The sequence below is a fragment of the Sus scrofa genome, chromosome 9, assembly GCF_000003025.6.
Source record: "Sus scrofa isolate TJ Tabasco breed Duroc chromosome 9, Sscrofa11.1, whole genome shotgun sequence".
In the NCBI taxonomy this organism is placed as follows: Eukaryota; Metazoa; Chordata; class Mammalia; order Artiodactyla; family Suidae; genus Sus; species Sus scrofa.
The window spans coordinates 34,457,326-34,470,826 of NC_010451.4; the positions used below are offsets into that span (position 1 = coordinate 34,457,326).

At 39.5% G+C, this 13,501-nt stretch overlaps 1 protein-coding gene across 1 annotated transcript in view; it reads right to left on the reverse strand.

Moving 5' to 3' along the window:
* Positions 1–13,501, reverse strand: part of PDGFD (platelet derived growth factor D) — a 232,592-nt gene that overhangs the window by 68,690 nt on the left and 150,401 nt on the right. The window contains 2 exon segments of the mRNA XM_021062718.1: positions 4,217–4,397; positions 8,907–9,111. Coding sequence (XP_020918377.1) covers positions 4,217–4,397; positions 8,907–9,111 — 386 coding nt within the window.

Consider the following 13,501-nt stretch of genomic DNA (forward strand, 5'->3'; position numbering starts at 1 on the left):
TGGGTTTTGCAAATTCTACTTATGAAATAAACTAGAACTCGTTAATAAAAAAAAAAGTTTTTGAATAGCTTTTAAATGACTTTAAAAATTTAACACAATGTTGTAAATCACTTCTATTTCAATTAAATTTTAAAAATAATTTTTAATCATTGAATTTAAAAATGCACTTTCCAATAAACACACACACACACACAAATAATTTTTTTAAATGTTTGTTACAATATATAATAAAATACTTCTAGCTTAAATGAAGGAAGTGAATTATGGTCAGAAGTGTGTATATATGTGCACACATACACAATGACAACTGGGCTGTCTGTACAGGACTGCCAAATTCTCTTGTCACCTGATGATATATTAATCATTATGCCAGTGATTATGATAACAATAAGAGCAGCAGGAATTTGAGTAATTACTAAGTTCCAGGCAGGGTGGTTTACCAAAGTTACCTAACTTAATCCCTCAACTACTTAATTGTGTGTCAGGCAGTATTACCACGATCTTATAGGTAAGAAAACTGAGTCTTTAGTAAGCAGCAGCACTGAAATTCATACTTATGCTTGCTGACTTCTTTGCACACCATCTGTTGGGAGCCTTGTAATGGGACACTTTTCCAATAACCTGCTTAATGGTCTGAGCAGAGAGCAAAAAACTGAAATATGAAATTGTATCATATTTTCTCAGGAAAGAGTCAATTCAACAAACACACCATCTAGGCATGTATAAGGTACTGTATAGACTATACACAGGTTGCCTGTCTTACCCTCCAATAGTTCATTACTATTTATCCGGAGGAAACAGAAATATATACGTATACACACACACATATATATATCTACACACAATTAGTCATGGTAAAGGAAGGATCACTATCACTATTATTTATTGAGCACTAGGTGCTATGATAAGTATTTGCTGTCAATTTAAAAATCTCACACCAACTGCAATTATTATCCCCATATAATAAAAATTATATAATAATAATAATTAGTATTAGTATTAATTATTAAAATTTAGATATAAAACCAAAGAGTAAGGGACCCATTCTATGTATATCACACCATCAATAACTGAGGAAACTTCTTTCAAGCTCTGGTTCCCTATGGCTATACTGTTTTGCCCTAGGAAAGACTATGATAGGTGCTGTAAAAAAAAAAAAAAGGTAGACGATTGAATTCCAAACACACCAAAACTGCAACATAAGAATCATTGCCAACCAAAAGTAAGTGATCATAACACTATCCATTAGTTTCCCACACTTTGCTGGAGTAAAAAATCGACTAAAAATGTATACTCGGCTCGGTATTGTTATAAGCTTGGACCATGTAGATCTGATTCCAGTACACTGGGCTCTTGTGGTCTAGGCACCTACTACTTACAGCCTCAGATGAAGTCCTCATATAACTGGAGAGTCACTGAGGTGGGAAGAAGAGAGATGTTTGACAGGAGCTGAGAGGTAGAAAAGTAGAGATGAGAAGGGAGAGGGTCTTGACTTATCCAAATAGCTACTTGCCATTTTCCAAGAGCGCTTTGATTGTTCAGGAATTATTACAAACTCAGATTTCCCTAGCACCTACCATTCCTTAAAGGAGAGATTACAAAACAGCTGCTTCTAAACCCTAGAGGTTTCATAGGCCTGCGTAATATTTAAAAAAAAAAAAAATCATTATTTAAATACACTTAAAGAGGATTTTCCAATTTTTTTCAGTTTTATGAGATATAATGCACATACGGCACTATATAACATGTAATGATTTGACTTACATACATCAGGACTTGCCATTTTTAATTCCACTGTCTCCTTCGAATTTTATATCTGGCCAACTTTGAGTTTTAAGTCTGGTCTCTGTAGCATTTGAGTTTATAAACCCTGCTTTAAAGTCTCTCTAAAAAATTTAAACATGAATAAAAGGACCTTCCCAAAGCACTGGTCAAGCTATAAATGATCATCTATCCCTGTTGAGCAAGAATCAAATGGAAGAGTTTTATCAAAAAGCCACACAGATCTAGAGTCTATATACACCTGAAGGTTAGACTTACTCTACCTCTTGGAATTCAGCCATCAAAGCACTTTGGCCCTAATTGATCATATTTAGTGCCAGAAGCCTATTAGGAGAGGAAAGAGAGCCTGGAGCTATTTGCAATGAATGCAGACCAAAAGGCTGGTGTAACAAGAAAGTTATGACTGTCATCATTTCTAAAAATCACAGTTGAATGTACTGGTGGAGATGAGTAAGTAAGTGAGTAGAATGATGCCAGTTTACATGCCAACTACAGAAGCTCTCCAATATTCCACTGCACATCGGCTAGGAAACGAGTGGTGAGTCTGCATTGTAACACAAAACACCTCAAACAAAAATATTCATTCTTCCCTAAATCCATACCTGCACTGTCTTTTTCTACAGAAAGGAGTTCTTTTGCCTTAAAGATGTGTTAGAGTTACAGTAACTGACTTATGGATCATTCAACTCAGTCATAATCAAAGCTTCACACAAAGCATATACATTAGCAGTAACAGCCCTTGATATGTTAAGGGAAATAAGATTCTTCCCTAAGCAATTCCAACACATCATCATTCCAACATGTGGAGCCTACTTTTTCCAGGAACAATTGAGAACAGATGCATCACTGAACCCATTAAAAGGCAAAGAAATGTAGAAACCAAAGCTTCACACCTCCATTTTAATGCTGAGCAGCACTGCAGGAGTTTGCCATAATGTGTATCATGCTTGATGGATTATTTTCAAATTAAAACTGGAACTAGTATCACTGTATGCTATCTTTTCATTATGGTCTTCTGATACAGAATTTACTTAGTGTTTAATAATTCACCATAATACAAAAAAATATTAGATTTTAAAAAGTAAGATTTTTTTTTTCCTACTCTAAATTTAACCCATAAGAGGGAAAAAAACCCCACAAATTGACTCCATCTATAGCACTGTGTTCTATTTTGGCATCCACACTTAGGAAAGGGAGAGCAATAAACTTAATGAAAGCAAAAATATTGCTAGGAGAGCAGGAAAAAAATATGTTATGCACAGTTGAAGGATTCAGGGATATTTAAGGTAATGTATACACAAAATTATCCCAGCATTTCCCTGGACTTCATCTAAAACACCCAGTACTTCTGTCTTATTATTCATCATTCTCAGCTGTTACTGCTTTTTCATTGTCATTGCCACTAGACTATCAGCTCCAGGACATTCTAGAACCCTGTCTTCTTACTTTCGTATCTACTGCACCTATCACAGTGTCTATCAATAAGCAGGAACTTTACAATGTTTTTGAATGACTGAGTACAGAAGACCCTGACCATGTGTGACCCAACAGCTAGACTTAACTACAAGGTTGATTATGCCTCAATCTGAGGTTGAACATTTTCTTATTTTCTTTTTTAGGGTTGTACCAGCAGAATATGGCATATGGAGGTTCCCAGGTGTCGAATCTGAGCTGTAGCTGCCAGCCTACACCACAGCAATAGCATCGCCAGATCCAAGCCATATCTGTGACCTACACCACAGCTCACGGCAACGCCAGATGGTGGCCAAGGATCAAACCAGCATCCTCATGGATACTACTCGGGTTCATTACCACTAAGCCACAATGAGAACTCCAAACACTTTCTAATAGTCAGAATCATTTAAAGTTGGAAATGGTGTAGAGGTGAGACCACACATAACCGTGGGTAGAGTAAACAAAAATCAAAACTTGGGTCCTGACTCGTACTTTTCAATCTTTTAAGATGCTTGCTAACCCTGAGGTTCTATGATTATAACGTAGATCTTCCCCAGATTTGGGTCATAGTTTAAGCTAAAATCAATGGGACTCTTCTGTGATTGGAGTAACACAGTGAGTTTTTCAAACCATGAGGTTCAACTCTCACATACCTTCTACTTGGCTGTACATTTATTTTGCTTCAGTTGAAACAAAGATAATATGATATATGCTTTACTATAATCTATTTTACTTCTGTAATTTACTATGCTTTCTTTCAAAAATGTATGGGTCCAAGGATTGACTTAATGGATCTAAAATAGCATTCTTCACTAAAGAAGGCATTAACATTTTGGCCCCAAGGCAGGAACAAAGCATTCCACAGACAATTAACACAATTCATTTACTCTCACACCACTGAATTTAATCACAGAAAATGATCTCCATGCTTCATGAAACCAGTGTCTGCTTTTAATCATAGGGTGGTTGAGCTACTTACCACAAAAGAATAATAAATCTTGAATCCAGGTTTAGCCACAAAGTAGTCATCAGACTTGAATGTTATTTTAATTTGGTTTGTTCTTGATGTTATCCTTGGAGGAACTTCCTTGTGTCCACACCATCGTCCTCTAATAACAGTGCTGGTTTCAGATATATCTTCAACTTCCACAAAATCATACCTAGTACCAATTTAACATAAGTAAATTTTTTTGATTACAGTAGACTTTGAAATTCCTACTTTTACCAAGAAATTAAAATTAACATATGTGATTTCTGATGACCTACCATCTGAAATGAAAAGTATGACCTACAGAGATTTTAGAAGGAAAGCTAGTTTTTGGATTACGTTTCTCTCAAATTCAAACTTTCAACAATCTATTCTGAAAAAACTTTTATACATTTTTAGCCATAACTCTTCAAAAATCACCAAAAATCACAATGAGCTACTTTCTGAGCATCTGGCTTATCAGGTTTTCCTGGAAAAACTGAAACTATACTCTAGTGTGCTATTTTAGAAGATGTAGCTCTAATTATATTCCTAAATATTTGCTATATTGAGTTTTTCAAATTCCCACTTTTAATTAATTTACCACATCCAGTGTTTCCTTAAGAAAGGAAATGATCTGTATCTACACAGCACATGAAATCAGCGCTCTCATCATAGAAAATAAATGGTAAAATAAAATACCATTTTATTTTGACTTTTGGAAATTGTCTTTTGGAAGGATCACATCATAAAACATGGCATTTATCATAATGGAAAGCACATGACTCTGAGGAGGAATGTGTGTTGCCAATACTGGAAATATCTGGGCTGTATGTGAATGAGGTTAATAGGTTCACCATTGGCACTGGTCAGAGAAACAGAATCCTGGGAGTGAAGAAGGCAGGAGAGGCTTCTTAGATATTCCACACAGCTGTTTGATCCCCAAAGTGCCTCCACAGCATCCCACCTTTTCATCACATAGTAGGAGATCTTTGGTGACAGGTGACACCTTCTAGGGATCACTTATTCTATTTTCAGACACTCAAGATATTAAAACATTCTACTTGATTGCCAAACTACCTGCCTCTCAGCTCTGGGCTTCAGTGTCTCACTCCTCCAACCTACCTCCTCCCAAAGGACTTCAGATGCTAAGTCAGAGCACAAATGATCAGCATTCAGGGTGAACGGTAGTAGAAGTCTCATGTCCATTTTATATTTTCTTGTCACAACTACCAAAAGGAATCAGCATGAGAACTATCACGTCTGAATATGAAGTAAGTCCAATATGACTTTACTGATCTTACCTATGCACTTTGCAGGACTTCAAGGCTCCATCAAGGAGACAGAACTCAAAGCCTCTGGCCAAGATAAAAATTACCAGACCCTTATCATTGCCCCACTAATTTCACTGTAATGCCCCTCCCACTTTTGAGCAATCTAGCCTACTCCTTCCTGCCCTCTACTAGAAAAGTTATATGGCCCACTCCTCACCCTGCCCCTATGGAGACCTTATATGCCCCCCAACCAACCAGCAAGTGTACCCTAAGACCTCTCTTTCCCTAACCATTCAGTAGCTCAGCAAGTGTATTCTGAGACCTCTCCTCTCCCTGGGTTATAAAAACAGATAAGACATGGGCCTGGTGTCAGTTCTCCCTGATTATCAGGAAGTCATCCCATTGAGTTAACAGCATCTCTTGCCTCAATAAACTTGTCTTTTCTTCACCTTGCTTTGAATCTGAAAAATTCTTTTTTCAGACTTGCGTGCATAGACCATGACACACCTCAGAGCGCTTATTGGATGGGGCAGGGTGACTGAAGGAGGAGGCGAGGAGAGTGAAATTGTGACTAAATTCACTGACAGTGATTTGTGAGGCCTTTATGTCCTTTGCCTCAGTTTCCTAATGAGCAAAATAAGAAGGTTTATATAATTTTACCTCTGAATATCTCTTGGGTGTTGTATAAATTACTGAATATATGGTGCTTGGAAAGAGAGGAACACTAAGAATGAATCACTATTCAAGCAATAAAATAGTATGGTGTAAACATCAAGGAGGCTTTGGAACAGATGGTAGGAAATCAGTTACATTTCATTTTATATTCAATATGCGTGAATCATATTCACTGCACAAAGCAAGAGTATACTTGAAACTTTGTTAATAACATAAGCGGTCATTTTCGTTTTTTGAAAAACACAACGTCAAATTCTTACTCTGGGTCTGAGGGCAAAAGAGCACCATTGTGGTTCTTATGGTGGGTCTTAAGGCAGGTCTCTGATCAGCCTCTTTCCCTTCTTCCTCTCCCCTTTTCCACCTCTTCTCTATCTCTGTCCATAAATTTTGAGGAGCAATTAGATTTGAAGGGTCTGGAAAGAAACCATCCTAACTTCCCTTCCTATTTTTAAGGTCAGGATGCCACAAGGGCTCAATCACTACCAAATCAAAACTCTTGCTCAGCAGTGGAGACTGGTGACCAGGGTCCCTTCCATAATGTCACCTTTAATCATCTTTTGATAGTGGCTTTTTGCTTGTTTCCATGATTTTATTTATTTTTTAGCACAGAAAATTAGTACTCCCTTTCAAGGTTGAAGAGACAAGATCTCCTCGAGCTTATTCTCTTTGTAAATATTAACTGGCTCTTCCTGCATATATGCTTTCTGGCATACATTACCCTCTATGGTCCTAGGAAGTAATAGTCACTGCTGCTCTTCTTGAAGAAATAGCAACATAATAAAAGCTGTCAGCATAATAAACATGCAACAAAGGACAGCCAAATTTGAGGCAGCCTCTTTTTATTATTCAAAGTAAAATAAACCCGCTGAAAGGATTTAGCAGTTTAGCAGTAGTTCATTGGCAATGCAGAACTAGCCCCTGCAGAACTGAAAGAGGAAAAAAAATCCTTCCCATCTTACACATGCTAATTAAGTGAATAAGATGCTGGGAACAGACAATTCAAAGAACAACAGGGATCTCTCTGATAAATATGCTAAGAAGGGAGAAGATCACTAGGAGCAGCTTTCATCTTCTGACCCAGTAACTATTGGAAGAAACAGACCTCTGAGGAGCCATGGGCTCTGGGAGGGTGCCTCCTCTTCCTTCTTATAAATATCAGAGGCTTTACTTAAAACTATGATTTCAGGTAAGGTCCTCACAGGGTCCTAGCCATCATTCTATTCCATTGCTGGGTCAGTTCCTGGAGCCCAGCAGGTGGACACATTCCTTAAGCCCTGCAGGCCTGCACCAGAGCCATAGGACGTCGTGGGATACTGGATGCGTCTACCTGCTCACAAAGGCTGTTCTAGGCCTGGCCAAAATAGGGACCCCTAGATTCCCTCCATCTCTGGGAGTCACATAGTCTGGCTCTGACAGTTGCGGGAGTGAATTTCTATGAGTCATGCCAGGTTACCAGGCTCTCTGCAGAGGAAGTCTGTGCTCCAACTTTTGTTCATTAGGACTGGCATGAGGCTTTTTGAACAAGAAGTTGAAACTGCACAGTTCAGAATGGGACTTGAAGTTCCTGCTTTTGTGTGTGTGTGTGTGTGTGTGTGTGTGTGTGTGTGTGTGTGTGTCTTTTTGTCTTTTGTTGTTGTTGTTGTTGCTATTTCTTGGGCCGCTCCCGCAGCATATGGAGGTTCCCAGGCTAGGGGTTGAATTGGAGCCGTAGCCACCGGCCTACGCCAGAGCCACAGCAACGCGGGATCCGAGCAGCGTCTGCAACCTACCCACAGCTCACGGCAACGCCGGATCGTTAACCCACTGAGCAAGGGCAGGGACCGAACCCGCAACCTCATGGTTCCTAGTCGGATTTGTTAACCACTGCGCCACGACGGGAACTCCGAAGTTCCTGCTTTTAATTGAAATCACATACCTGGTCTCGAGACTTACTGAAGTTCAATTTCTTTATGCCAATACAGCAGGAATTCAGCAACAGGCAAAATGCTAGGTAAGACGTAGATTTTTCAAAAGAGATACACTTCCATAGACAGAGTATGGGCCATCTCAGAAGGTGAGAGCCACCTGGGAGATGCACAACCAAAGCCAGTACTCAGGCCGTCTCAAAAGGCTTGAGAGTGGCCCTGAAACATGGGGCGGTGACTTTTTACGGGCTGAGTAATTTCATAGGCTAAGGAGTACGAGGATGAGTCTAACTATTTTGGGGGGAAGGGGCGGGGATTTCTAGGAAGTGGGCCACTGCACACATTTTGGCCCCAGAACTGTCCCGGCACCCTGTGGGCTTGTCGCTTAGATGCTACTGGGTTACGATGAACATATAATGAGGCTCAAGGTCCACTGGAAGTTGAATCTTCTGCCATCTTGGGCCTAATCAGTTCTAACCAGATTTTATTGCATCCTTAATGGTTGTGTCATTCTTCAAGGGTTGTCATCCTGCCCCCTTGGCTCCTGTCTCAAAGTTGCTCATCTTGGGTTGGTCCAAAGGGTCCAAAAGAGATGTTTTGTGTGATATTGCAAATCTACCTTCTTCTGTTTGTATTTTGGCTATGCCCACAGCACATGGAAGTTCCAATGCACAAGTTCCCAGGCCAGGGATTGAACTTGCACCACAGCAGCCACCCAAGCCACTGCAGTGACAAGCTGGATCCTTACCCCGCTATGCCACAAGATAACTCCTAAATCTACCTTTTTTTTTTTTTTTTTTTTCAACTGGGAATTTAACCCTAAAATGGATTTTTTTTTTCCTCACTTACCTACAGATATCATTTTCTGCTTCCTCTAATCCGAACTGATTGTCAAAGGCTAGCTGTATCCTTGTTTTCTCCTGGGAATGGAGCCGCCAGGTCAGAAGCAGGTTCCTGGGGTAGCTGTTTGGGAAGCGGGGACTCTGCACATGGCCGTGTCCTGTCACCTGGATGGTTTCATCTCTTCGGTACAAGTCTGTGAGGTGATTGCTCTCTGTTAGTAGTCACAACTTGTAGAAATTAGTATGTTGCTCCAATTACAGGAAAGCAAAAAAAGAAGAGTTTAAAACACATCACATTTCAAAGCACTTCATTTTGTTTAAAAGCACAAGGCCAAATGACAGCCGTGTGGTTAAACAAACAACACACATTTTTTTTCTAAGGTCCCCTACCTCCCAAATCTTCATAAATCTACCTAATAAATCATACCTAATATTTTGAACTTCAGGAGCTCTCTGAACATCATTTTTGACAACAAAAATGAGCAATTATCTCAGAACTCAGGCTCATCTAGATTGGAATTACAATGAGCAAATCATTTCAAATATTTCATCCTTCCTCTTTTCCTTGTAATATAGTCCACCCTTAAGCAACATGAGTATGAACTGTGTGGATCCATGGATTTTTTTCCAAGTACTGTAAATGTATTTTCTCTTCCTTATGATTTTCTTAACATTTTCTTTTTTCTAGCTTATTTTATTGGAAAATATAGTATACAATAAATATAGTGCACAAAGTATGTGCTAATCGTTGTTTATATTATCAGTAAAGCTTCTGGTCAACAGTAAGCTATTGGTAGTTCAGTTTTGGGTAGTCAAACGTTATATGTGGATTGTCTGTGTGGGGTGCTGCCACACCTAAATCTCACATTGTTCACAGGTCAACTGTACAAGTAAACATTTTTGTTACTTTGCCAGTGTAAGAGTATATCTTCAATGATTAACAAAGGAGGTATTCAATAAATACTGCTGAATGAAGGATCAAGTGAGTGAAAAACAAATTAAAAGAATCTAATGGTGTTTAATGACCACTGGTTTTACACTTAAATGATATTTTTCCAATTATTTCTTCATCATTAAAATGATAATTTTTTTGGCCTTAAGTTTTTTGTACTTAAAATAGTTCCATTTCTTATTCTATTTTTCTGTATGTTGCATAATAAAGAACTTGTCTGATCTCTGTCCTCGTTCCTAAGGGGGAACTTCTAAATCCTTAGAACTTCCCAAGTGTCTTTATAATTTATGGTAGGTTCCCAGGGGCCACGCCTGAGTTTATGCTAATGAGGTCATTTATCGTAGGTCCCTAAACAGTTTCAGGATAGGGACTGGCTTTAACTGAAAGACCAATCATGTGATTAGGGGGTTCCGGCTTTGAGCTCTGATATCAGCCTGACTTCTCAACCACCCAGGAGGAGGAGGAGGAGGAGGAGGAGGAGGAGGAGGAGGAGGAAAGGGGCCTTAGAGATTGAGTGCAATTCAGTTGTCAGTGTTCCAATCAACCACGTCTACAGATTGAAACTCCAAGGGAAGCTCTGGTCACTGTGGCTTGGGTAAGCTTTCTGGTTGGTGATGCACACTAAGGTGCTGGGAGAGTGACATGTCCTGAGCACATGGAAGCTTCAGGCTTGAGACCTTCCCAGATCCCGCCCTATGTGTCTCTTTATTTGGCTGGTCTTAATTTGTAAACTTTATACTTAAATTGTAATTGTAACTACAGTGCTTTCTTTTTTTCTTTTTATAGCCACACCTGCAGCATATGGAAGTTCCCAGGCGACGGGTTAAGTCAGAGCTGCAGGTGCCAGCCTATGCCACAGCTATGACAACACCAGATCTGAGCCACATATGTGAACTTCACCACAGCCTGTGGCAACACCAGGTCCTTAACCCCCTTAACCCACTGAGAGAGGCCAGGGAACAAACTCTTGGCCTCAGAGAGATAGCATCAGGTTCTTAACCCCCTGAACCACAATAGGAACTCCTGCATTCTTGAGTTCTATAAGTTGTCCTAGCCAATTATCAAACTGAGGGACTTATGGGGAACCCTGAACTTATAGTCAGATGGTAAGGAGGTAACCTGGGTACCTCACAATTTTCGACTGGTGACTTGAGTGCAGTCTTTAGGAACTGGGCTCTGACCTAACATTTTACAGACAGGTAGTTTGTATCAGAATTATACTGCATAGTGGACCCATTATTTCCTATCTCCCATTGTCCAGAATTCTTCGCATTTTAGATTTTGGTTTTTTAGGCCCCTCTGTAGAAGCAGAACCCCAGCCACAGTCTATTTGTGTCCTCCTGCAGAGAGTTCACCCTAAAGCCTATAATTCAATAAGCCTGATCAGCGAGGCCAAAATTGCTGGTAGAAACCACTGAAAGGTTGGGCTGCAGAGGGTGGCTGTTAAAGCTTCCAAAATAAGAGGAGAGTGAAGAAGGAATGTGCATGTGAACTGCAGAGGCTTCTCTCCCTTTTACAGATGCTCTGGTGTGTATGGGAATTTCAGCTTTGTTTTCGTTTTTCTTGGGCTAATTCCGTGTCTAATGAGCTGCACTTGGCCAGTTAGACGTCGAGTAGGAGACAGTCCTAGGAAGAGCAAAGGTGGCTGGAGTTACTGATGTCCACACTCCCTGCCTTGGGACTCAGAGCTCAGGGCACTGGCTCTGCAGTCCTATCACTGTGCATGGTCCCAGAGCTGATGCTCTGAACCACTGTGCAAGAGAAGGCAGTTTTCCTTCTTGGTCTGAAATTTGCTAGAGGCAACTTTAGATTCTTTGCTACCTGTAATCCACTTTGACTCCTGAATCACACTGTTTATATATAATTTATAACTTCATGCCAAACTCAGGGTTATTCTTAGCAAAAGAAAGGTAACGAATTATAGATACAGAGCACAACCTATCAGTTAAACCTGAGGTAACTACTGAGTGTTAATACGAAGTCACATTCCTGAATGAAGGCGTTTACTGTGGTGTTTCAATAACAACTAACATTTATGGAGCAATAATTATGTGCCAGGCACTCCAAAAAGTTGTTCAAATTCGCTACTTCATTTAATCCTCACAACCACCCTATGCAATTAGCAATATCCCCATTTCACAAAGGAAGCTCAGAGAGTTTAATAAACTCACGACCTCAGGGCACAAAGTTAGTGGCGGAATCAACATCCAACCCTAGGCAGTCTATTAGAGCATACACGCTTAACCAGAACACTGTACTTTTACTAGTTGTTAAACTACAAAAATATGAAATACAGCCTTATCATAGAGAGGGAATAATTTCTACTTATGTTTATTTGTAAGAATATACGTTCTTATTTTACTTTTTAATATAGAAAGAGGGTCACATCCTCATAACTCCAGTTATGCATTTGACTTTTTTTTTAAAAAAGCCAATTAAAATGGAAAAAAAAAAAAGCCCAAATATTTTGTCTGTTGCCCCTAACCCTTTAAGGAAACTCAGGTCACACAACTAAGTATCCCAGAAGCTCATGAAGTCCCTGCAGGCCCCATCACTTACTCTGGGATTCATCTAGAACAACTGTTGTTTTCAAAGTGTGGTCCCCAGACCCAGAAGCTTGTTAGAAATGCAAATCATCAGGGCCCATCCCTGGACCTATTGAAGCAGAAGTGCTAAGAGTAGAGCCCAGCACTCTTTGTTTTAATAAGACCTCCTGGTGATTCTGATACTCCCTAAAGTATGAGAACCACTGAATGTCTCATACTTTCTATTCTTGTCTTCCCTATTCTGGACTTACCTGGCTCCTTCACCTCCTTGCTTTGATTCCATCCATACCTTACATATGATTTTTCATTTTACCTCCCCTCCTTACTGATGACCTGTCTTGGACTCACTTTTCTGTCTTTGATCTTGAAATCTTCTCTAGGACATCATTTTTGTACACAGTGACCTTGAGTAAGTGCTACCTACTTTGGTGCCTTTGACACTGGGTCTCACCCCTTACCTAACTTTCCCCATTTCAAGGAATAGTCATTCCTCATCCCAATAGATGCATTGGGTAATCCATCATCACAAATTATTATGTTCAAGGAGAAACAAAGTTACAAATAAGGGTAGTACTTTTATTTCTTCTTCTCAGATTATGACATTACCTATGACAATTTAAGATGCAAAGGGTAAATGCTGAGATATTGAAGTAAGGATTAAAATAGTTCCTCAATGATTCTATAGGAATAAACAAGGATATCACTGAAGCTGTGTCACCTCACACAAATTGAGTGGAATAGTACAGACATATTCATTCGCCCCATTGTCTCCATAAGATATCCAGGAGCCAGCAGCATGACTGACAGTCATCGAACCTATGTTCTGCAGCTACAAGCCAAAAGCAAAGAATGGTCACTGAGTCAGGAAATTCCTGACTTGAAAAGGGATTTATAAAATTTCATTTGTAAAATGGCTGTTCCATGATCATACCATATATCACAGGAACAATATTTGCCTAGAACATAGTTGAATGTTATATAAACCAAACAGTCCCAATTGTGCTGCTAAACAACCACAATAGGATCACTTAATTTTTGTAGGGTGCAAGACAGACTACAAGCATGCAATTTTGTAAGTCTATCATAAATATAAGTTGACAAAAA